This window comes from Vipera berus, assembly GCF_964194415.1.
Source record: "Vipera berus genome assembly, chromosome: 1".
Lineage (NCBI taxonomy): Eukaryota > Metazoa > Chordata > Lepidosauria > Squamata > Viperidae > Vipera > Vipera berus.
Genome location: NC_138202.1, coordinates 258,735,124 through 258,756,979, shown reverse-complemented (window position 1 = coordinate 258,756,979; position 21,856 = coordinate 258,735,124). Strand labels below are relative to the sequence as shown.

Genomic DNA, 21,856 nt, shown 5'->3' with positions numbered 1-21,856 from the left:
TTGCATGGAAAATGGAGAAAATGAGCTGTATTTTTCCACATAATATAAGCAATGTTTTGAGCATAGAGAAAATATAATTTACACATTTTATTAATGTAAGGATTTTGCATTCCCTGAATATATAAAAAAATGTAGAGGTTGGCCTGCCTCAACAGTTTACCATTATGGAGTACTTGGTGCTCTCTGAGCTTGATTGTTTGCTTGTGGATGTTTCATTACCCAACAAGAGAATATCATTTAATTGAAGCAGCATATTTGGCTGGCTGTCTCCTTATACATGTCAAGATCCTCCCTGGAAGATTTACTATTTGTTTTTAGAAAACATTAGAACAGGGGAAACCCTTACTGACCTTGAAAAAGTGAAGCAGGGCTGGGCTTAGTATTTGGGTGCAAGAACATCAGTAAATCTCAAGACAATAGATTTGAATGAGTACATTATAAAAAAGAATCCTGGAAGAAGGCAATGATAAACTGCTCCCATTTTTTTTACCACAAACATTGTAAGAATATGACCATTTATCACTATGGTTACCTATGTAAAACTATTTTGTTTGGGAAATCAATAGTAGACACTACTAAGATTATTTTATCTAGTTTCTATTTATTTTAGCTCAGCCTTTCAACAATACTTAATTCCTTTCTACTCCTTTTATAATTCAAAAAGTTGGGTCTTTATTTTGCTACCATATATTTTTACCAAAAAAAATATCTTCCAGTACATGGTTTGTGAAAGATGGTAAACTTTTTCCACTGCAACTAAAACTGATGCACCATAGGTACACTGGCAGAAAGGAGATATGATGGTCCTTTGCCATGTGATTGTACAGACTGATTTGAAAAGCAGATTTTAGAGCATCATCAGAAATCCACATTAAAAAATGACATTCACTGATTCTTGAACCAGCATAAAATTTGCTGACTTGATTGTTAGTCCTTCTCTGTCATAGGAATGAGCCCAGTTTTTTTCCAAGACTGTAAAGATAGGGAGTCTAGATAAGATTAGATAATTGTTCTGGATGGCACAAGATAGGCATGATGTGAACAGGTGCTTCCGCAGAAGACTTGTGCAGGTAATCCTCAACTTACAATCATTTGTTACAATCATCCACTATCCAACATATAGTGAGGGAATGCACTAATAGAAGATACCCAGGAGATTTTAAGGACTTCCTCTGCGTAACAACGGCAGCTACTGACTGGATCTCCAAACTCGAGATTAAACTCTGAAATGTTATTTCTGCTTTCCTCTTAGGTTTTATAATTGCTTCTTTTTTTAAAAAAATGTTTTAACTGTTCTAACTTGTAAATATGAAGTGCTTTTAATTCTGTGTGTGACCAGCCATACGCTAAATAAATAAATAAATAAATCATTTCTTTAGTGACCATTCAAAGTTACACCACCACTGGAAAAAATGACTTATAACCATTTTTCACATTACAATTATTTTAGCATCCCCACAGTCAAGTGATAAAAATTTGGGCGCTTGGCAACTGGGATGCATTTACTGTATGACAGTTGTACTGACCTGGGGTCATGTGATCAGCATTTGTAAGTTAATTGAGGAAGCCAGATTTGCTTAACAACGTGGCAAAAATCGTAAAATGGTTCACTTAATAATTGCCTTGCTTAGCAAAGGAAATTTGGGGATCAAATGTGATCGTAAGTCAAGGACTAACTTGTATTTAGTTTCTCCTGCAACCCAAGCCAAAATGGCCATAGAGGAAAATTTCCAGCAACCAGAGATTTGGGGGTCACCAAAGGGGTTATCTGTGTTCCTGCAGTACCCAAAAGTGGTCAGTAGGAGTTGGCAGTTTCCACCTGTATAACTGCCTCAGCAGCCACATAGTCAACAAAGCAACCAAGATCAGGTCCACAGCAAAAATTATATTGGGAAAATAGGGGGAAACAACATCTTTGGAAGTAGCAAAAAAAAAGATTGTCAGCTCCATCAGCTGTGGGCTGGGGAAAAGAGGAAGGTGATGTCATGAATATATAGTACAAAAACCAGTTGCCTAAGTTAAGTTTGTGCTTCAATAAGGGGATGAACTCTTGAACTCAGGACAATCAGACTGGCAGCATATACATTTAATAAAGCACCTTTTTTGTTGTTCAATCGCTTTGCCTTAAAACCAGGAACGATGTTATTCCTCTCTTTTTATTATTTTAAATATTAGCATAAGTTTGGCAAGGCTCCTCAGAAAGCTACATTTTAAAAACAAACTTAACTCTTGAAGCTTTGGGGGGGGGAGAGTTTATTTTCATTTAGTGTCTGCTTTCTCTTTCTTTCACTAATACAAAAAAGGCTGCATTCGTAGAACGGACCGAAGTAGAGTAGCCAGTCACATATTTGCCTAGTGTGCTGTACCAATCAATCCCTATAGTCGGTGTGTAAAGTTTGTGTTTTTTTTCTTATCAAGAAAGTCCAGTTGCATTTTGAAAAGCACTATGTGATAAAGAGATGCAGCTTCTGGCTTTCTTGACTCCTCCCCCCCTTTAAATAATTTTTAAAAAGTAACACGTTAAACATGCCTCGTGAACACAACAAAATTGTGCTTTACGCATTCTGGGACAATATGAGAATCGGCGACTATTCGTGTCCCAGGATAATGTTGCCGGATCCAATCTGAGTCGGTCAGAAGACAAACCTCTGGTCCCGGAGAACGGCCCAGATTGGATTCTGCAATATGAGAATGCTGAAAGGACCTTAAAAGAAAATAATAATAATAATAATAATAATAATAATAATAATAATAATAATAATAATAATAATGATGATGATGATGATGATGATGATGATGATGATGATGATAATGATAATAATAATAATAATAATAATAATAATAATAATAATAATAATAATAAACCCACTCCATTCGCCCACTACTCTTTGCATGTATTTTCCCCGTTCAGAACACGTTGTATCGAGTCAGAGATTAGGTACCAGCTGAATTTCAACTACTGGTGAGCTTCCCCCAAATCCGCCCGCGGACTCGCATCCTAGCCACCCTAACGTCTCAGTCGCTTCTCGCGTCCTCTCCTGAAGTCCAGGCGGAAGACGACGTCGGCCCCGCTCGACGAGTTCGGGCATCGTCCCGCTTTGCCTTGGCAAAAAAAAACACAAACTAAGACTGACTTGTGGCAGGCCGAAGAAGCCGATGGCCGATCTTCTGCAACGGGTTTCTCCGGCAGCAGCCGGCCGAGTGACAGAAGCGCAGTCGTTTTCTTAGCGCATGCGCCCGGGAGAAGGAATCCGCTTTCTCTATCGCCGCGGTTCCTTCTCCGCCTGCGTCGCTGGGCAGGACGGCGCCGCCGCTGCCGCTGCCGCCGTGTCTCTTCATTGCTGAAGGCGGGCGGGCGGCCGCGCGTCCCGCAGTCCTGCCGAGGTTGGGCGGTAGCGTGTCGGGGCAGGAGCGCAACGTTACCCTACGAGCCATGTCCGGCGTGGGGATGGATTCCTGCGGGGGATCGGGCTCCGGGGCCTGCGGCGGCACGGCCGCCTCCTCCTCCTCCTCCTCCTGTTCCCCCGGTGGAAGCGGCGGCGGCGGCGGGCTGTCGATGTTCCGGTGGCTGGAAGTCCTGGAGAAGGAATTCGACAAGGCGTTCGTGGATGTGGACTTGCTGCTGGGCGAGATCGACCCAGACCAGGCGGACATCACTTACGAGGGGCGGCAGAAGATGACCAGCCTGAGTTCCTGCTTCGCGCAGCTTTGCCACAAGGCTCAAACGGTGTCCCAGATCAACCACAAGCTGGAGGTGACTTTCTGAGCGTGGGCCCGGGGTGTGTGTGTGGGGGGGGGGTTGGGCAAAGCGGGTGGGTACTGGCTGGTTCCCCGTGATAGCGGGGGCCCGCAGAAAGGATCGGACGTAGAGAAAGTGCCTCCTTGCCGGAGGAGGTGAGAGTTGACCGCACCCCTCACTTTCTCCTCTTTGAAGTAGGAATACCTGGCATCTTTAATGTTTGTTAAATAGGCGGGGAAGGAATGCAACATTGCTCAAGTGAATGCTCATCTAAACTCTGCTCTGATTCGCCCAGCGCTGTAATTCACATTACGGGTAGTGCTCGACTTAAACAACAGTTCATTAAGTCACAGTTCAGAGTTACGGCGGCACTGAAAAAAAGGGACCGATGGCCGTTTTTTCTCACAGTTACAACCTTTGCAGCATCCCCCTGGTTGTGGGATCAAAGTTCAGACCCTTGGCAGCATGCGACTCGTATGTTGCTGGGTCCCAGGATCATGTGATCCACCTTTTCCGACCTTCTGACAAGCAAAGTCAATTGGGAAGTCAGATTCACTTAAGTGGGTTACTAACTTATCAACTGCAGTGCTTCACTTAACAACTGAGGCAAGAAAGGTCATAAAATGGGGCAAAATTGGAGTATCTGGATCCGTACCAATCGGGTTTCAGGCCCGGGTACAGCACGGAGACGGCATTGGTCGTGCTGGTGGATGATCTCTGGCGGGCCCGGGACAGGGGTTGTTCCTCTGTCCTGGTTCTATTAGATCTCTCTGTGGCTTTTGATACCATCGACCATGGTATCTTGCTGCGACGTCTTGGGGGGTTGGGAGTGGGAGGCACCGTTTTACGGTGGTTCTCCTACTTCTCGGGCCGTTCGCAGACGGTGTTGGCAGGAGGGCAGAGGTCAACCCCGAGGCCCCTTAGTTGTGGGGTGCCCCAGGGGTCGGTCCTCTCTCCCCTCCTCTTCAACATCTATATGAAGCCACTGGGCGAGATCATCCATGGTTTCGGGGTGAGGTATCATTAATATGCTGATGATACCCAGCTTTTCATCTCCACCCCGAACCAACCCAGTGATGCCCTCGACGTGATGTCCCGCTGCCTGGAAGTGGTACGAATCTGGATGGGGAAGAACAGGCTCCAGCTCAACCCGGCCAAGACTGAGTGGCTTTACGTACCAGCATCTCGTTTAGTCCAAGAGGTTCCATCTTTGGTTATGGGAGGAGAGGTGTTACCTCCCGTTGATAGGGCGCGCAACTTAGGCGTCCTCCTGGATACATGACTCAGTTTTGAAGAGCATATAGGAGTTGTGGCTAGGGGGGCATTTGCCCAGGTTTGCCTGGTGCACCAGTTGCGCCCCTATCTGGACCGAGATGCTCTACATACGGTCACTCATGCGCTCGTTACCTCCCGTGTAGATTACTGCAATGCTCTCTACATGGGGCTGCCCTTGAAGACCACCCGGAGGCTCCAGCTGGTGCAGAATGCGGCCACACGGGTTGTGATGGGAGCATCCCGATACTCCCATATTACACCCCTCTTGTGTGAGCTGCATTGGTTACCGGTTGCCCTCCGGATGAGATTTAAGGTGCTGGTTCTTACCTTTAAAGCCCTACATGGCTTAGGCCCGGGATATTTGCAGGACCGTCTGCTGCCAGGAACGACTTCCCATCACCTGGTGCGCTCACACAGGGGGGGCCTCCTCAGGGTGCCGTCGGCTAGACAATGTCGGCTGGCGACCCCCAGAGGAAGGGCCTTCTCTGTGGGAGCGCCTGCCCTGTGGAATCAACTTCCCCTTGAGCTCCGGATGACCCCAGACCTCCGGTCCTTTCGTCGTGACCTTAAGACATTTCTTTTTCATCAGGCTGACCTGGACTGACAATAGGGATTTTTAGAAATGTTTTTAATATTTTATCATTGGGGCTTTAATTTATTTTTTTTAACATTTGTATTATTGTCTTTTATTGTTAGCTGCTCTGAGTCCTTTGGGAGATAGGGTGGCATATAAGTCCCAAAAAAAAATAAATAAATAATAAAACTGACTTAACAAATGTCTCACTTAACAGCAGAAATTTTGGGCTTAATTGTGATCGTAAGTCGAGGACTACCTCTGATATCATGGGCTGTGTACCAATAAAGGGGAATATTTGTCGCTCAGAGCTGAAATGAGGGATCCTCTGTGGTCTTTGAACTTGGTTGTTTTCTTGCAGACATTTCATTACCAAAACTAGCACTGATGATGTTACCAAGGCCCCTCTGTGTGAATCTGTCCTTTTGTCAGCAAGGCCAGGCTGTGGTCAGGTTCAAATTGTTGGTTTTGTGTATCTCTTAATGATTTAGGGCCAATAGTTCTCTTTTTAGCCTATTTGAGCCTGGGGTAATTTTATGCGTAAGAAAATGTCCTGTTTTTTTAAAAAAAAATCTTCTGGTCCAGTCTGTGGAGTCTTGTGTCGTATACAAATACCGTAGTCATGCTTTTGAGGGACTTACTAACCTTAAGCTCAATAAGATATTTTTTAGGAAGTAATGCTGTACAGTAGTGAGAGAAAAGATAATACTGGAATTCTGCATCTGTGTGTGATCTGTATGAAGATACCTTTGTGGATAGAATTGTAAATGTGTATTGTGAAACTGATGCCTAGGGAGGCCTGCAACTAAGTGATGCAGTAAGCACTTATGATGTGAAGATCTTGGATCTGTTACAAAACACAGCTCAACTATTGTCTACTGGGTACTGGCGAGAGTATTGCTAATTTAAAGAGCTATGTTACACAAACATGCTACAAATGGAACTCTGTATTTTTAAAACTCAATCATGCCAAGGTTTAATTGGCTGTGGCAAAAGTTGGGGAAAGTAAAATAGAAATAAAATAGCCGTTTGAGGTCTCCATGCCTAAGAGAGCACAATCTTAAAAAATGTCTTCATTGTTGTGGTAAATATCAAGTAATTGCTAGTTAAATAAACTTGCAAATTAAGCATCCAGGGATGCTTGGTAGCAGGAAAATAACTTAAGCGTCTAGCCAAACTCTCCCAAGGTCAGTAAGTAATCCATCAAGTTTGCTAAGCAACAACAGTATTTATGTAGATAAATTGGTGGGTAGAACTATGGCGCCACTTGATATACTGCATCAATTATGAAAAGCCGTGAAAAAAATGATCTGAAAACCAGTAATTTTGTAGACATAAATACTGAACAGACAGAAACAATATATAAATAAGTTAACTGGTTTTGAAAGCTATAATGTAGCAAGGTTTTTAATGCAGCAATTAATTTTCTGAATACAGGTAGCCTTCGACTTACAACAGTTTAGTGACCATTTGAAGTTATAACAGCACTGAAAAATGTGACTTATGATCATTTTTCACGCTTAGGACCGTTGCAGCATCCCCATGGATACTGCATGATGATCAAAATTCAGGTACTGGGAAACTGACTCATATTTATGACAATTACAGTGTCCCAAGGTCATCTGATCACATTTTGCGACCTCCTGAGAAGCAAAGTCAATGGCGAAGTCAGATTCACTTAATAACTGCAGTGATTCATTTAACAACTGAGGCAAGAAAGATCGTAAAATGGGGGCAAAACTCACTTAAATGTCTTGTTTAACAACTGGAATTTTGGGCTCAGTTGTTGTAAGTCAAGGACTACTGTATACCTGTCCTAAAGTTCTTTATTGGAAACTCCGCTATAGATATATGAAACATTGTACAAATTGAGGATGAATGTAGGTCTAAATTATCTTTCTCTGTTCCCAACTACTTCACAGAAATACTGTACTGATAAATATAATCTTGAACTATTTTAGGTATGAGTGGGTAGGTTACATATTTCCTAGTTCTTTACTGACTTTCTGCCAAATTGAAAAGTATCAATTTTAAATAAGTTGTTTTTCTAAGTTATAAATAGGCATGCATTTGTTATAATTTGTTCTTTTATTTTCAACATGTGCTAAGTATAATAAAAATTACTCAAGTAGTTTTATAGAAACTAAGGAAGCTAAACATTTACAGTAATTGCAGTATATTGTGGGATATTATATTTAATCTGGGCTGAAGGCAAAGTATGAGATGGTAAAATACTGTTAATTCACTAGAATACTATAATCTCAAAACTAATATTTTGTTATTAAATCCATATTATAAGTAAAAATTATTGACAAGAGAGTAGTTACTGTCCAAAGGCAAAAAAATATAAGAATGCAGCGATAATATGTAGTAACAGGCATTGGTATCAACATGTTGGAGAAGAAGTATCAGCTTCAGTATGATCATTGAGTGATAGTTGAAAAGTTCTAACATACGACTGCAGAATTTCTCAGTAGTTCAGAAAATTTCACCTAGAAAAACTGTGCCTAAAAGAAAATGTGGGAGATTTTTAGAATTATTTCTGCTGAAATAATTCTAAAATAATTCTGCTGAAACAGCACCTTGGTTTCACCAGATCACTTTACCTAGAAACCTCTAGAGGAGAGACAAGCTCCTTTAGGACTAGAAAGATTTAGATAATGAAAAATAAACTGAAGGGTTTAATATTGGCTCAGAAGGTGTCAATCCTTCCCATTTCTTGCATTTATTTCAACATTCTCATTGTAATCCTGTTAATGCAGTTTATGAATTATAGTTTGTTGCAGTGTTTCTTAAAGTGTGGCCTTAGTGTTGACCTAAAAGTCCCCATGACTCTCTCAGGGATCTGCAAAAACAAAATTATTTGTCAGCCTATGCTGAAATATAATTAAATATATTGTATATAAACAACCTTTTTTTTGAATCAAGGTAGGACCACAAAGTATTTTGTTTGAATTGGTTACGTGGATCAATATTTACAATTTAAAATTAAAACTGATACATTCACTGCTGCATCTCGCAAATGTTTGATGGGATTTTAATATTTAATTATTTAATATTTAATTAAAATCCCATCAAACATTTGCAAGATGCAGCAGTGAATGCATCAGTTTTAATTTTAAAATGTAAATATTGATCCACGTAACCAATTCAAACAAAATACTTTGGGGTCCTTTATAATTTTTAAAAGAGGAAGAGGTTCTGAGAGGAAAAAAAAGCTTAAGAAACAGCAGTTTAAGGTTTAAAATATTAGGTGAACACAGCTATGTGGTTCCACAACAATCTGTGGTTAAGCAGACCTCACTTATCGCAATGAATCCAGCCCTCATTTTAGAAAATAATTTCTGAACATTTGTCTTACTGTGTTTCCTTGTATTTTATCTGTTGTTGAAACTTAATAAAGTCTTATTTTTAAAAAATATTCACAAATGTAATGTTTCCAATTCCAGGAAAAATAGAAAAATGTACACCCGATAGACATGAAAACTTCTGACAGTTTAATTGTTCACAGAAGGTGAATTTCCTGACCCAACAGACCAAATGATCTGTACACAATTACTTTTCCATATCATTTTGCTTTTTCATCTTCATTCCGAAGCCACAGAAGCCAATTTGCTAGCTTGGCTTTTAAAACCATTTTGACTGCATTTAGTAGAAAACTGAATGCATATTTGGATCATCTGGAAACTACATGGTAGTTTTAAAATTATTAAATAATAAATTATTATTATTAAACAGCTTGAAATATTACTATTTCCAGGATTTTCCTGTAGTAAAATAAAGCCATGGTTGACTGTGCCTTTGTTCCCCTACACTAAGAAAGTATATGCTAGTATATGCTATGACAGGATGAGTAAATAAAATATATTCCTATATTTTAACTAAATAATGTTATATCTTACAAAATATGCTTCCTTTCTCTGAAAGATTTCTGCTTCACTATCTGTTTTTATTCACACTACTTCTTGCAGTGTCACTATGTAAAAATGCCATCCTCAAATTGCTATCCCTGATGTAATGGGGTTACAGTTCCTAGAATTTCTAGCCATTTAGATTAAACTGTGACCTTTACGCAGTCAAAAAATATTCAAGTTGAAAAACGTTCAAGCATTTTACTCTACATTCTACAGTATTTTCATCATTTTGGATCTGCAGCATCCTGGCTTTGAAATCCCCGAAGAGTTATAGTGTTAGAGCAAAACATAGAAAAGGAAGCTGCTATTTCAAATATAACCTCTTTGGTTCTACAGTATGTTTCATTTGGGCATTTTTGTTATTGTTTGCAGTTTAGAAAGGCAAAAAGATTATCCTGAGATCTTTCAGTGTGAGAAGCCTTTGAACTATTTAAATGTTAATATTATTTACCTCTAGAAATGTGATAAATCAATAGTTTCAAAATCTCCCTATTGCTTTAATCAGAAGAAGGACAGAGTAGTACAATTGATTATACCTAATTTCTATATGGATAAAAACCAGAGCATAGAGGTTTGTCTTTTGATCCAGGGCTTATTATTCCAATAGTTTTTATACTGACTTTAAATAGTGTCTTTTAGTATTGTTGAGAGCTAAATGTGAATAATGAATGCCAGCCTCTTAAATTTTATAAAAACAATGAAACATGAATTAAGTTTTGCTGATTTTATTTCATTGCTTAAGCACTTCCAGAAACACTACCCAGCAGCTCTTTGACGCTCCAAATGAATCCTTATAATAAAAGGCAGGATAAAATGAAGCACAGCTTTAAAATGAATAATTACATTTTCCTTGTATTTCTACAGTGAAGATACACATGTCTGTATAGGGATTGGTGACATTTTGTTCACAGGAAATCAGACCTGTTGAAGAATTGAAAGAAAAAAAAGGCCTCAGTATTTTAGTTTAGTTTAGTTTAGTTTATTAAATTTTTATACCGCCCTTCTCCCGAAGGACTCAGGGCGGTGAACAGGGCATATAATAAAAATACAAAAATACAAAAGTTAAAATAGAATTAAATTAATGCCCAAAATAAAACAATAAAATATACAAATATTTAAAACCCTAAATTAACTCCCCATCAGGCCAGGCCAGCTTGTTCGAATAAGTGTGTCTTTAACCCGCGCCGGAAGGAGCGGAGATCCGGTGCCATCCGGAGCTCAACCGGCAGTTGATTCCACAAAGCCGGGGCACCCACAGAGAAGGCCCTCCCCCTGGGGGCCACCAGCCGGCATTCTCTGACCGGAGGCACCCTGAGGAGGCCTTCTCTGTGGGAACGCACAGGGCGGAGGGGAGTTGACGCCGGCAGCAGGTGGTCCCCTTTTGATATCATTATAGTCAAATACAGATTTATGCAATATATTTATCCAAATTTGCAACTATAACACAGCCTTGTTATAGTTTGTCGTCCAAGTAGATCACGACAAACAAGGCTGTGTTATAGTTGCAAATTATAGCCTTGGTGGAGCAGTGGGCTAATGCCTCCTTAAGTAACACCAGCTGCCTGCAATTAGTGCAGGTTCGCATCCCACCAGGCTCAAGGTTGACTCAGCCTTCCATCCTTCCGAGGTAGGTAAAATGAGGACCCAGATTGTTGGGGGCAATTAAGCTGACTTTGTAATAATGCTGCTTGGGGGGTGTATGAAAGCCCTAATAAGCAGGCATATACATAGAATGAAGGCTACTGCTAAGCTTGTAAGCCGCCCTGAGTCTTCAGAGAAGGGCGGGATATAAATGGAATTAAAATAAAAAAAAATAAGTTGTTACCCAATCATTCCCAGTTCTGATCAGTCAGTCCAAACACTCCTATTTATCTCTTAATATGTCAGATTCTTATCCAAAAATCTTTAGGGTATATTCAGTGTATACTCAGAAAATTAACCCAGAACAGTTGTGTTGTGACAGTTGATAATCCTTGTCATCAAGATTTAGTTGTAAAGTTTTGTAAGTAATGAATGAAACAAATATAGGAATAAAATCATCATGTTTTCCATTCAGAGTTTTGGAAATCGGAATCACTATTTCTAAATCAAGAATGTTAGCATGCATTGTTTATGATGAATGGTGTGTCGTTAATACAATAGAAAACAAGCAATCTAAGAAAATATGCTAACTTGATAAATATATATTACATGCTCATGCACCGTAATTTATATTACCTGAAGATTCACATGATAGCTGATCGTAGAGATAGTTTTAGAGTAGTGAACTTACACAACTTAAAGTAATTCTGCGCCATTACAAATCTGCCGTCTTGAGGAATCCCTTTTACTTAAGTTGCATCACATCTGATATTTGACTTTTGTATGTTTGAAAAAAATATTTTGGGTAGTGACAATTTAGAAAAACTTGTAGGAGAGGTCATTGCTTTAAGGATTAGATTTCTTTTCAGTGTTGTCGATTTTCAGTGATGTTAATTATTCAATGACATTGTGTGTTCCAGGCTCAACTAGTAGATCTGAAATCAGAACTGACAGAAACTCAGGCTGAAAAGACAGTATTAGAAAAAGAAGTACACGACCAGCTATTGCAACTCCACGCCATTCAACTTCAGCTTCATGCAAAGACTGGTCTGAATGTTGATTCGGGGGCAATAAAGGCAAAATTGGTAAGTGTTCTTTCTTATTAAAGAAAAAAGTATTCTTATAGTTAAAATTCAAAATATTTTGTACGCCTGTTACAGCTTTTAGTTTTTGCATTGCCATTCTAAGAAGTTTCAGGTTATGTGGTTTGTCTGCTTTAGATTATTAAGAGGCCATTTTTATATGTTCATCTATTTTCTTTAACAACATACTTTGCTACAGTGCAAATTAAGCACTGTAGGGGGAAAGCTTTAAAATAATGTGAAAGTCCTAGGATGTTATAATGGTGAGGCAAAAGGCAACAATGTGAGATCTGGAGAGGAATTTCTGGCGTTTTTCCACTGCAGTCTATCTTCCATTATACACCTTTCTATTCCTTAACTCAGTAATAGTGTCAGCGGTAAAAACTTTCCCCCAGTTTGCTTCTAGCCCCTTATCCTCAAAGCATAATATATACTTGGTTCATTTTCTTAAAGGTCCTTGAATAAGTAGGTAGTGCAGTTCTTGAGAGAATCCTAAAAAAGAGAGGAAATAGTTCTGCTTTTCTTGTTTCTGCTACAGTTTTTGTATGGAGAAAGAGAGATGGATGTCCCATTTGTAATTATAATGGATATTTTTTATCTTTATGCTGCAATCCTAGTTAATAACGTAATTAATATAAACCTAGAAAAAGAATACATTCTATGTGAAGATTATATAGGGTTGCTCCATTGTTGAAAATATTGTGTTGAGGATGATTCTTATATAACTTTTATTTTGATGGATTGAAACTTTATTCTGGAAATGAGAGATATAGATAGTAATGGTTTGGATAACTGTATTGATACCACCACATTAAATGAAGTCAACAGTGTGTTGAGTTCCACTGTGTCAGTTTTTCACCAGACTGAGTGAGATTGCAAGCTTTGGGCTATTGTAGTTTGATCTAACTTAGTTTCGATACTTTGGCCAATATTTCTAATTATACTTTTTTTCTCTCATCTTAAGTCTGCCTGTTCTTTGGATGATATGGTAAGTTCATTTGATGCCTTCAGCCATATTTAAATTCAAAACTGCACAGGAGTTTTGTACATATTTTGGCCCTGACATTTAATGACAGTTAATCTCAAATATATTTTTTGCCTTTTCTGAAACCTCCTAGCCAACTACCTGTGAGTTCATTTGTTAGATTGGATGCCTTCTTCTATCCAACTTGCATGATTGTATTGCTGATATTAATTGTTATGACTAACTAGAAAAATGTGAAGGGATTATTGAAGTTGAGTTGAAATTTATTAAAGATTCACAGATAGGCCATTGGTTAGGAATTTAGCATACCTTTAACAGCAACATGTTACACTTAGGCTCTAAATAGGTTGGGGGCCCCTGTTCTAGGTAATTTGTCTTCATAAAAACATTAGCTTCATGACTAAACCTGATTACGCAGTTGGATGTATGTATATATGTATATGTGTATGTGTGTGTGTGTATGTGTGTTACTGATTATCAGAATCTCCAAAGTAATGTAGTTCAGACATACTTGAATCTTCTAGATCTAGGAGGTATTTATATATACTTGCTTTTTGAGATTTTGGTCTTTTTTGTCTTTTCTTCTCTTTTTGGCAATTTCCACATCTGTTCTGATATCCAGTTTGCTATTGTTTTGTTTCTTGGTCTTTGGCAGTCTTATTTCATATTCATCTTTAACAGCTTCTTTAATTTTCTTCCATTGTTCCACTGGTTCCTTGTCAATGAAATTCAGGAATTCAAAATGATTCCTGATGAAAATGGTAATCATATTGTAGAAACTGGTTGGCTTTGTGTTTCGCTTTAACCTTACTTGGAAATTGCACATGATCTGCCTCTCCATGTTTTTACTATTATAACTGAGAACTTCCATCTCTTCGTCAGTTTGATTTTTATGTGCTCCATCTGGTGACATCTAGGTCTACAGATATCGGTTGTTTGAAGACTATGTTGTCAATGAAAAAATAATTGCGTTGGCAGAAACTGTTAAGTCATTATCATGCTTCATTTCTATTTCTTAGGCCACAGAATACAATTATGTTTTCTCCCTATTTCCAACTATGGTATCCCAGGCTCCATCATAGGTAACTTATCTTATGGCACGTTCTATCAATTTTAGATTGGACTTGTCTATAACATTCATTAATTTCTTGTTTTCCAATAGTGGCTGCATCAGTAACTTGGATAATTGTCATATTAAAAGATTGTTTGTGAAATCTAATTGATATTATTTGATCATTGGCAGCATTCTTACCTGAGTACTCTCTTTCCCATATCCATCTCGATTATCAAAGCGATGCTGTTGATTCTTTGTTTTTTATGGCCTTTGTTTTTCAAGATTTTTACCTTGTAAGTAAATTGTATGACCTTCTGATTGAAAGCATCTAATTCCAATCCATTTTAATTCACTGATAACCAAAGTTGTCAATTGTGCTGTGCTTCCCCATGTTTATATTTCTTATGTCCCATCTTCCCTGTGTAATTTTGTCTTTGCGGCTTTAGATTTTCTTTTCCTGCATGGCAGCATCAGCAACTGGATGTCTGGTATCATGTAGTGCTATATTATCAGTCACTTTATATTGCCTACCATGTGGTTTTCTTGGTAAAATACAGGAGTTGTTACCATTGCTTTCTCCCATGCAGTGTAAAAATTACGTCTGTGCCATTGTCACTAATGTTATCACCAAACTCCAGCATCTTCTTGTATCTCTACTGCCCAATGTAGGCATTCAACTTCCTTTAGTTGGGCAGCTAGAATGCCCTTCAGGCTTTAGGCATCTGTGCTGGGAACATACACTTTTGGTGTACGCTGCTAATGACTTCACTCATCCCTCTCAGGAACAATTTAAGGGGCACATGTTTATCATTTATAGCTATTTATTTTTGTACAAAAAGCTTTTCAGATTTTCTGCCAAATTGCTTTCCGTTGTACAGAGAAATTGGCAGCTAGATTATTGAAGGTTTTGTGGAGGCTTGCATGTTTTTGTTTTTAGACAAAGGACTATTTTACTTAGTGACGAGTGTTGTTTTTTTCTTTCTTTCAGGAAAGAGCTTTAAAAGTCAAAAGTGTAGCATTCAGTTGTGCATAGTTTTGTGTCATAGGTAACTTTCTGTAAAAAAAAAATCCATTGATGTGTTAGTACTGTTCATATCTATAGAATGAGGCTCTTAAATTTGGGATGAAAGTTATTAGGATCTTGTTTAATTTTTCCAGGAGAGAGAACTTGAAGCCAGCAAGAAGGAAAAAGTGAAAGAAGCTCAACTTGAAGCTGAAGTGAAATTACTCCGGAAGGAAAACGAGGCTCTTCGTCGACACATAGCTGTTCTTCAGGCTGAAGTATATGGAGCTAGACTCGCAGCTAAATATTTAGATAAAGAACTAGCTGGAAGGTATGTTTGACAACAACAAGAAAACTTACCAAGTAGTATTTATGAGAATGCATGAGGAATATGGAAGAATTTGCTATAAAAATTCCAGCTGTTATAATTAAGGGCTTATTTTAAAAGTATCTGTGGTGGGAGACCATTAGGATCGTTCTTTGTAGTTATCTCTAAAAGAGGTGAGATGTGCACATACTATTTTAGCTGTGGAATAGTCTGATAGCCTTTTTCATTATTTCATTATTTTCAACCCAGCAAAATATTAGATGAGGAGGACAGGATCCTCTATCTAGCTAGTCAGCTGCCTTTTAGCACAAATACATCAAACAGAGGTCCAAAATTGATTGTGGGGGAGAAAATGGCAAAAGAAAGAACAAGTGGGGTGTCCCGGGGCTCTGTTCTGGGCCCAGTGCTCTTCAACATCATCAACGATTTGGACGAGGGGATAGATGGGGAACTCATCCGATTTGCAGACGACACCAAGCTGGCAGGGATAGCCAACACTCCAGAAGATAGGCTTAAGATACAGGAGGATCTGGACAGACTTGAACACTGGGCTCTGTCTAACAAAATGAAATTCAGTGGTGGAAAAAGTAAGGTTCTACATTTAGGCAAGAAAAACCAAATGCACAGGTACAGTATAGGTGGTACCTTGCTCAATAGTAGCAACTGTGAGAGAGATCTTGGAGTCCTAGTGGACAGTCACTTAGATATGAGCCAGCAATGTGCTGCAGCTACCAAAAAAGCCAACACAGTGCTAGGCTGCATTAACAGAGGGATAGAATCAAGATCACATGAAGTATTAATGCCACTTTACAATGCCTTGGTAAGGCCACACTTGGAATACTGCATCCAGCTTTGGTCACCACAATGTGAAAAAGATGTCGAGACTAGAAAGAGTACAGAGAAGAGCAACAAAGGTGATTGGGGGACTGGAGGCTAAAACATATAGGGAACGGTTGCTGGAATTGGGTATGTCTAGTTTAATGAAGAGAAGGATGAGGGGGGACATGATAGCAGTGTTCCAGTATCTCAGGGGCTGCCACAAAGAAGAGGGAGCCAAGCTATTCTCCAAAGCGCCCGAAGGCAGGACAAGAAGCAATGGATGGAAAGTAATCAAGGAGAGAAGCAACCTAGAACTAAGGAGAAACTTCCTGACAGTTAGAACAATTAACCAGTGGAACAACCTGCCTCCAGAAGTGGTGAATGCTCCAACACTGGAAGTCTTTAAGAAGAGACTGGACAGCCATTTGTCTGAAATGGTACAGGATTTCCTGCCTGAGCAGGGGGTTGGACAAGATGACCTCCAAGGTCCCTTCCAACTTTATTATTATTATTATTAAGTATGAAAATGGGCTGAATCAGGCTGATATCTATGGAAGAAAACTTTCTTTTTAAAAAAAAAACACCCAGTGCTTCTCTTTGAGAGAAGCAGTTGGACAATTGCACAGAATATTGCCAACTCCTTTACTCTAAACTCTGCTCTCTCCTCCCTGCTGCTCATGTGATTCAAACCCAAAATATTGCTAATGCTTTCTCTGCTTTGCCTACCTTGTTTTGCAGTTGTAATTGTAGTTATATTAATTACAAGATAATGTTTGACTATGAGAATAAGAAAGTGTAAGATAGCTGAACGTGTATCACATTTTATTTTCATTATGTAGGGTTCAACAAATTCAGTTGTTAGGTAGAGATATGAAAGGACCTGCCCATGACAAACTTTGGAACCAGCTAGAAGCTGAAATCCATCTTCACCGGCACAAAACTGTAATCAGGGCATGCCGAGGTCGAAACGATCTAAAACGACCCATGCAAGTACCCCCAGGGCATGTAAGTTGATTTTAGTTTTGTTTACATATAGTTTTGCTTTTGATGATTCATGTTGAGTGTATCCGTATATTTGATGCAATACATTTGATAAAACGTAGGACAATTGCTATATATGAGAATCTTAAATAAGCATCTCACTTTCATATTCTTAAGAGGAAACTTAATTAGAGCACTACTTGCTAAATTCTTAAAAAATATTGAGACTGAACAGATCTAAATAAAACCAGACTAAACAAAAAGATAATGAATTGTTATTTACTATTTTATAATTATCCCAAAAGCCTACATAAACTTTTTCATATTGTTTTAAATTCTAAATTAGAATCCAGATTCCTTAAAGAAGACTCAAGGTGTTGGTCCAATCAGAAAAGTTCTCTTGGTTAAAGAAGATCACGAAGGACTAGGCATTTCAATTACAGTAATATTTCAATTTTTTATTCTCAGAAATGATTTTTTAAAAAATTACTTTTCTATCCTTTTGCATGCCTCTCATGTTATACTAGCCTAATTTATTTATTTATTTATTTATTTATTTATTTATTTATTTATTTATTTATTTAATAATATTTCTATACCGCCCTTCTCCCGAAGGACTCAGGGCGGTTCACAGGGCAAGAATAAAATACAAAGTTACAAATATTAAAAGGAAATTAAATAATTGCCCGATTTTAAAACAATTAATATGCTACAATTATAAAACCCCAAAGATACAACAATAAAAATACAAAAATAAAAACCCCACCAATCCCCCATCAGGCTAGGCCGGCTTGTGCAAACAAAAACGTCTTCAGATCGCGGCGAAAGGAGCGAAGATCGGGCGCCATCTGGAGCTCTACCGGTAACTGATTCCATAGCTCCGGAGCGCCCACAGAGAAGGATCTCCCCCTGGGGGCCACCAATCGACATTCTCTGATCGGTGGCACCCTGAGGAGACCCTCTCTGTGGGAATGCACAGGGCGCAGGGAGATTGATGCCGGCAGCAGGTGTTCCCTGAGGTACTCCGGACCCCTGCCATGTAGGGCTTTAAACACCATTACTAGTACCTTGAATCTCACCCGGAAGACAACTGGCAACCAATGCAGCTCACGGAGCAGAGGTGTAACATGGGAGTATCGGGAGACTCCCAACACAACTCTCGCGGCTGCATCCTGTACCAGTTGGAGCCTCCGGGTGGTCTTCAAGGGAAGCCCCATGTAGAGAGCGTTGCAGTAGTCCAGACGAGAGGTCACAAGCGCATGAGTGACCGTGCATAAATCATCCCGGCTTACGAAGGGCCGCAACTGGCGCACCAGGCGGACCTGGGCGAAAGCCCCCCTAGTCACAGCCACTATGTGGTCTTCCAAGGTAAGCCATGAATCTAGGAGGACTCCCAAGTTGCGAGCCCTATCTACAGGGGGTAATAATTCACCCCCCATAGAAAGAGATGGAATATCCGAATAGACCCGGGATGAAGGTATGCAAAGCCACTCAGTCTTGTCGGGGTTGAGTTGAAGTCTGTTCCTCCCCATCCAGACCCGGACCGCCTCCAGGCAACGGGACATCACGTTGAGGGCATCACTGGGGTGGTTTGGGGTCGAAAGAAAAAGCTGGGTATCATCAGCATACTGATGATACCCAACTCCAAAGCCACGAATGATCTCACCCAGCGGTTTCATATAGATGTTGAACAGGAGAGGCGAGAGGACCGACCCCTGAGGAACTCCACAAACGAGAGACCTCGCGGTCGACCTGTGCCCTCCTGTCAACACCGACTGCGAACGTCCCTGGAGATAGGAGGAGAACCACTGTAAAACTGTGCCTCCCACTCCCAATCCCCTGAGACGCCGCAGCAAGATACCATGGTCGATGGTATCGAAAGCCGCTGAGAGGTCTAATAGGACTAGAATAGAGGAATGTCCCCTGTCCCGCGCCCTCCAGAGATCATTCACCAGCGCGACCAATGCCGTCTCCGTGCTGTACCCGGGCCTGAAACCCGATTGGTACGGGTCTAGATAATCCGCTTCATCCAGGACCAGAGGGAGCTGATGCGCCACCACACTCTCAACAACCTTCGCAAGGAAGCGAAGGTTGGAGACCGGACGAAAGTTGTTCAATACAGTTGGGTCCAAGGCAGGCTTCTTGAGGAGAGGCCTCACCACCGCCTCTTTCAAGACGGCAGGGAAGCAGCCCTCACTCAAAGAAGCCGATATAACTGCCTGGAACCAGCTGCACGTCCTCTCCCGGGCTGCATAAACCAGCCAGGAAGGGCACGGGTCCAATAAACATGTGGTGGAGCTCAGCCTCCACATAATCCTGTCCACTTCCTCCGGAGTCACAGAATCAAACTCCTCCCAGGTAATATCGACAAGACCGCCCGTGTCCTGATCGTCAGACTCTGCCCAGTCAGAGTCCAAACCGGTCCGAATCCGAGCGATTTTGTCCGACAGATGTTGGTTAAACTCCTCGGCACGACCCTGCAAGGGTTCCTCCCTCACCTCCTGATTCAGGAGGGAGCGAGTCACCCTAAACAGGGCGGCCGGGCGATTATCTGCGGACGTGATAAGGGTGGCGAAGTGGTTAGACCTCGCCTCCCTTATCGCAGCGAGATAAGACCTAATGTAGGCTCTTAGTCGCAATCGGTCGGGTTCGGATCGGCTGGATCTCCAACCGCTCTCTAGGCCCCGTCTCCGACGCTTCATCTCCCGGAGCTCCGTGGAGAACCATGGGGCTTGACGGGATCTGCACTGGGTCAGGGGCCACAAGGGTACAACTCGGTCAAGAGCCTCAGTGGCTGTCCTTTCCCAGGCTTCCACTAAGGCATCTGCCGAGCTGTGAGCAAAGGAGGCAGTTGGGGACCCCAGCGCCGTCTGGAACCTCTCGGGATCCATTAAGCATCTGGGGCGGTACCATTTAATTGGTTCCACACACCCACGGCGGGGGGTGGCAAAACGGAAGACCAGCCGCAGGAGATGATGATCGGTCCATGACAGGGGCATAGTAATTGGAGAGCCCCCACCAAGATCATCTAACCACCGTCCAGATAAGAAAACTAGGTCAAGGGTGTGGCCTCCCTCATGAGTCGGTCCCAAAATTACTTGCGTCAGGTCCATGGCCGTCATGGAAGCCATGAACTCCCGAGCCAACTCAGATGATCCTCCCAGCGATGGTAGATTGAAGTCCCCCAAAACTATAAGTTTCGGGAACTCAATCACCAACCCAGAGAGGACATCGAGAAGCTCAGGCAGGGCTGCTGCTGCGTGACTAGGCGAAAGGTACACCAGCAGCAAGCCCAACTGCGCACCAGGGCCGCATCTCAGAAAGAGAGACTCACACCCGACTATCTGGGGGACGGTGGCCTCCCGCGGACACAAGGTCTCCCTCATAACAACAGCCACACCCCCACCCCTACCCTGAGCCCGAGGCCGGTGTAGCACCCGGAAACCTGGTGGGCAAAGATCAACCAGAGGAATCCCGCCCTCTGGGCCCAACCAAGTCTCCATGATGCAGGCCAGGTCCGCCTGCTCACCCTCAACCAAGTCACGGACGAGAGGAGCCTTATTAGCGACAGACCTGGCATTCAGGTACACCAGCCGGAGCTCGGGAGGCTGCACATCCTCACTCCCGGGACCTTGGGGCGGAGCCAGAGGGTCGGAGTGCCTCACCGCTTGTAAGCAGCGGAGAGGCCTTCCCTGAGATCGATACGGCCCTCCGCTCCTACACCTGCTGCCATTCCCTGATGTCGTGGGAATAGGTAATCCCACGACCAGCCCTGGGGCCCCAGAGGCAACCGACCCCCGCTCCTTCCCCCTGCGATCTACATCGGCACTGGCCTGAACAGAGGTTGTTGGACTGCCCCCCTTGTCCAAACAACCAAAAGGACCCTCCCCCCTCCCTAACCCCCTAAAAAATTTAGACAAAAAAATAATCAGGGGCCTCTTGTTAGGTTTACGTCGAAGGCCCCTACCCGTGCCCAGCCATCTCTCAGGGTCCCAATAAATGGGCCCTTCCTCGAGATTATAAGTGGCTAGAAAGGCGGGTCACACCCAGGAAGGGGGAGCACCCCTGAGGGCGAACAAGTCCGTGCAAGAGTATTTAAGAGAAGGCATAAGAAGCAGTCCAGATAGAAGGCAGTCCATAAGTGATAGTCAGTAAGGAGGATCTGGACAGAGGGTAGATAGGTGTCCCAGACCTCCGCCCAGCCGCTGCCACTCAGCTGGGTAAACCCCCCGGGCAGGCCAACCACCGTCCTCTCACGACGGCCGCAGAGCCAATTCCCAGGGGGATGGTGGTCTGAAACAACCACTCTGGGTATAGCATGCCCCATAGAGCTCTCACCTCTAGGGGCAGCAGATGTAAGTTCAAGCCACCCTCTCACGGTGGCTAATACCCAGAGTGCTCTGAATCCTTTGGGGATGCTGTGTAAAGGACAATGCACAATAGATTGTAAAGGCAGGAATAAAGTAAGGTAACAAGCCATCATAGTCAGGTCTGCTAACGGCCAAGTCCCCCGCTGCTCCG

At 41.7% G+C, this 21,856-nt stretch overlaps 1 protein-coding gene across 6 annotated transcripts in view; it reads left to right on the top strand.

Annotated features, from left to right (window-relative positions):
- Positions 1-2,881: 2,881 nt before the first annotated feature.
- Positions 2,882-21,856, top strand: part of GOPC (golgi associated PDZ and coiled-coil motif containing) — a 44,675-nt gene continuing 25,700 nt past the window's right edge. For 5 of the 6 annotated variants that reach the window (XR_014028441.1, XR_014028442.1, XR_014028443.1 and 2 more), the window contains exons 1-6: positions 2,882-3,754; positions 12,004-12,168; positions 13,130-13,153; positions 15,363-15,538; positions 17,194-17,359; positions 17,682-17,777. Coding sequence is in view for 2 of the 6 variants with exons in the window: in XM_081343524.1 (XP_081199650.1) it covers positions 3,434-3,754; positions 12,004-12,168; positions 13,130-13,153; positions 15,363-15,538; positions 17,194-17,359; positions 17,682-17,777 (948 nt within the window). In the remaining 4 variants the exon portion in view is untranslated. The remainder of the gene's footprint in view (positions 3,755-12,003; positions 12,169-13,129; positions 13,154-15,362; positions 15,539-17,193; positions 17,360-17,681; positions 17,778-21,856) is intronic. The other variant, XM_081343525.1, reaches the window with a different exon arrangement.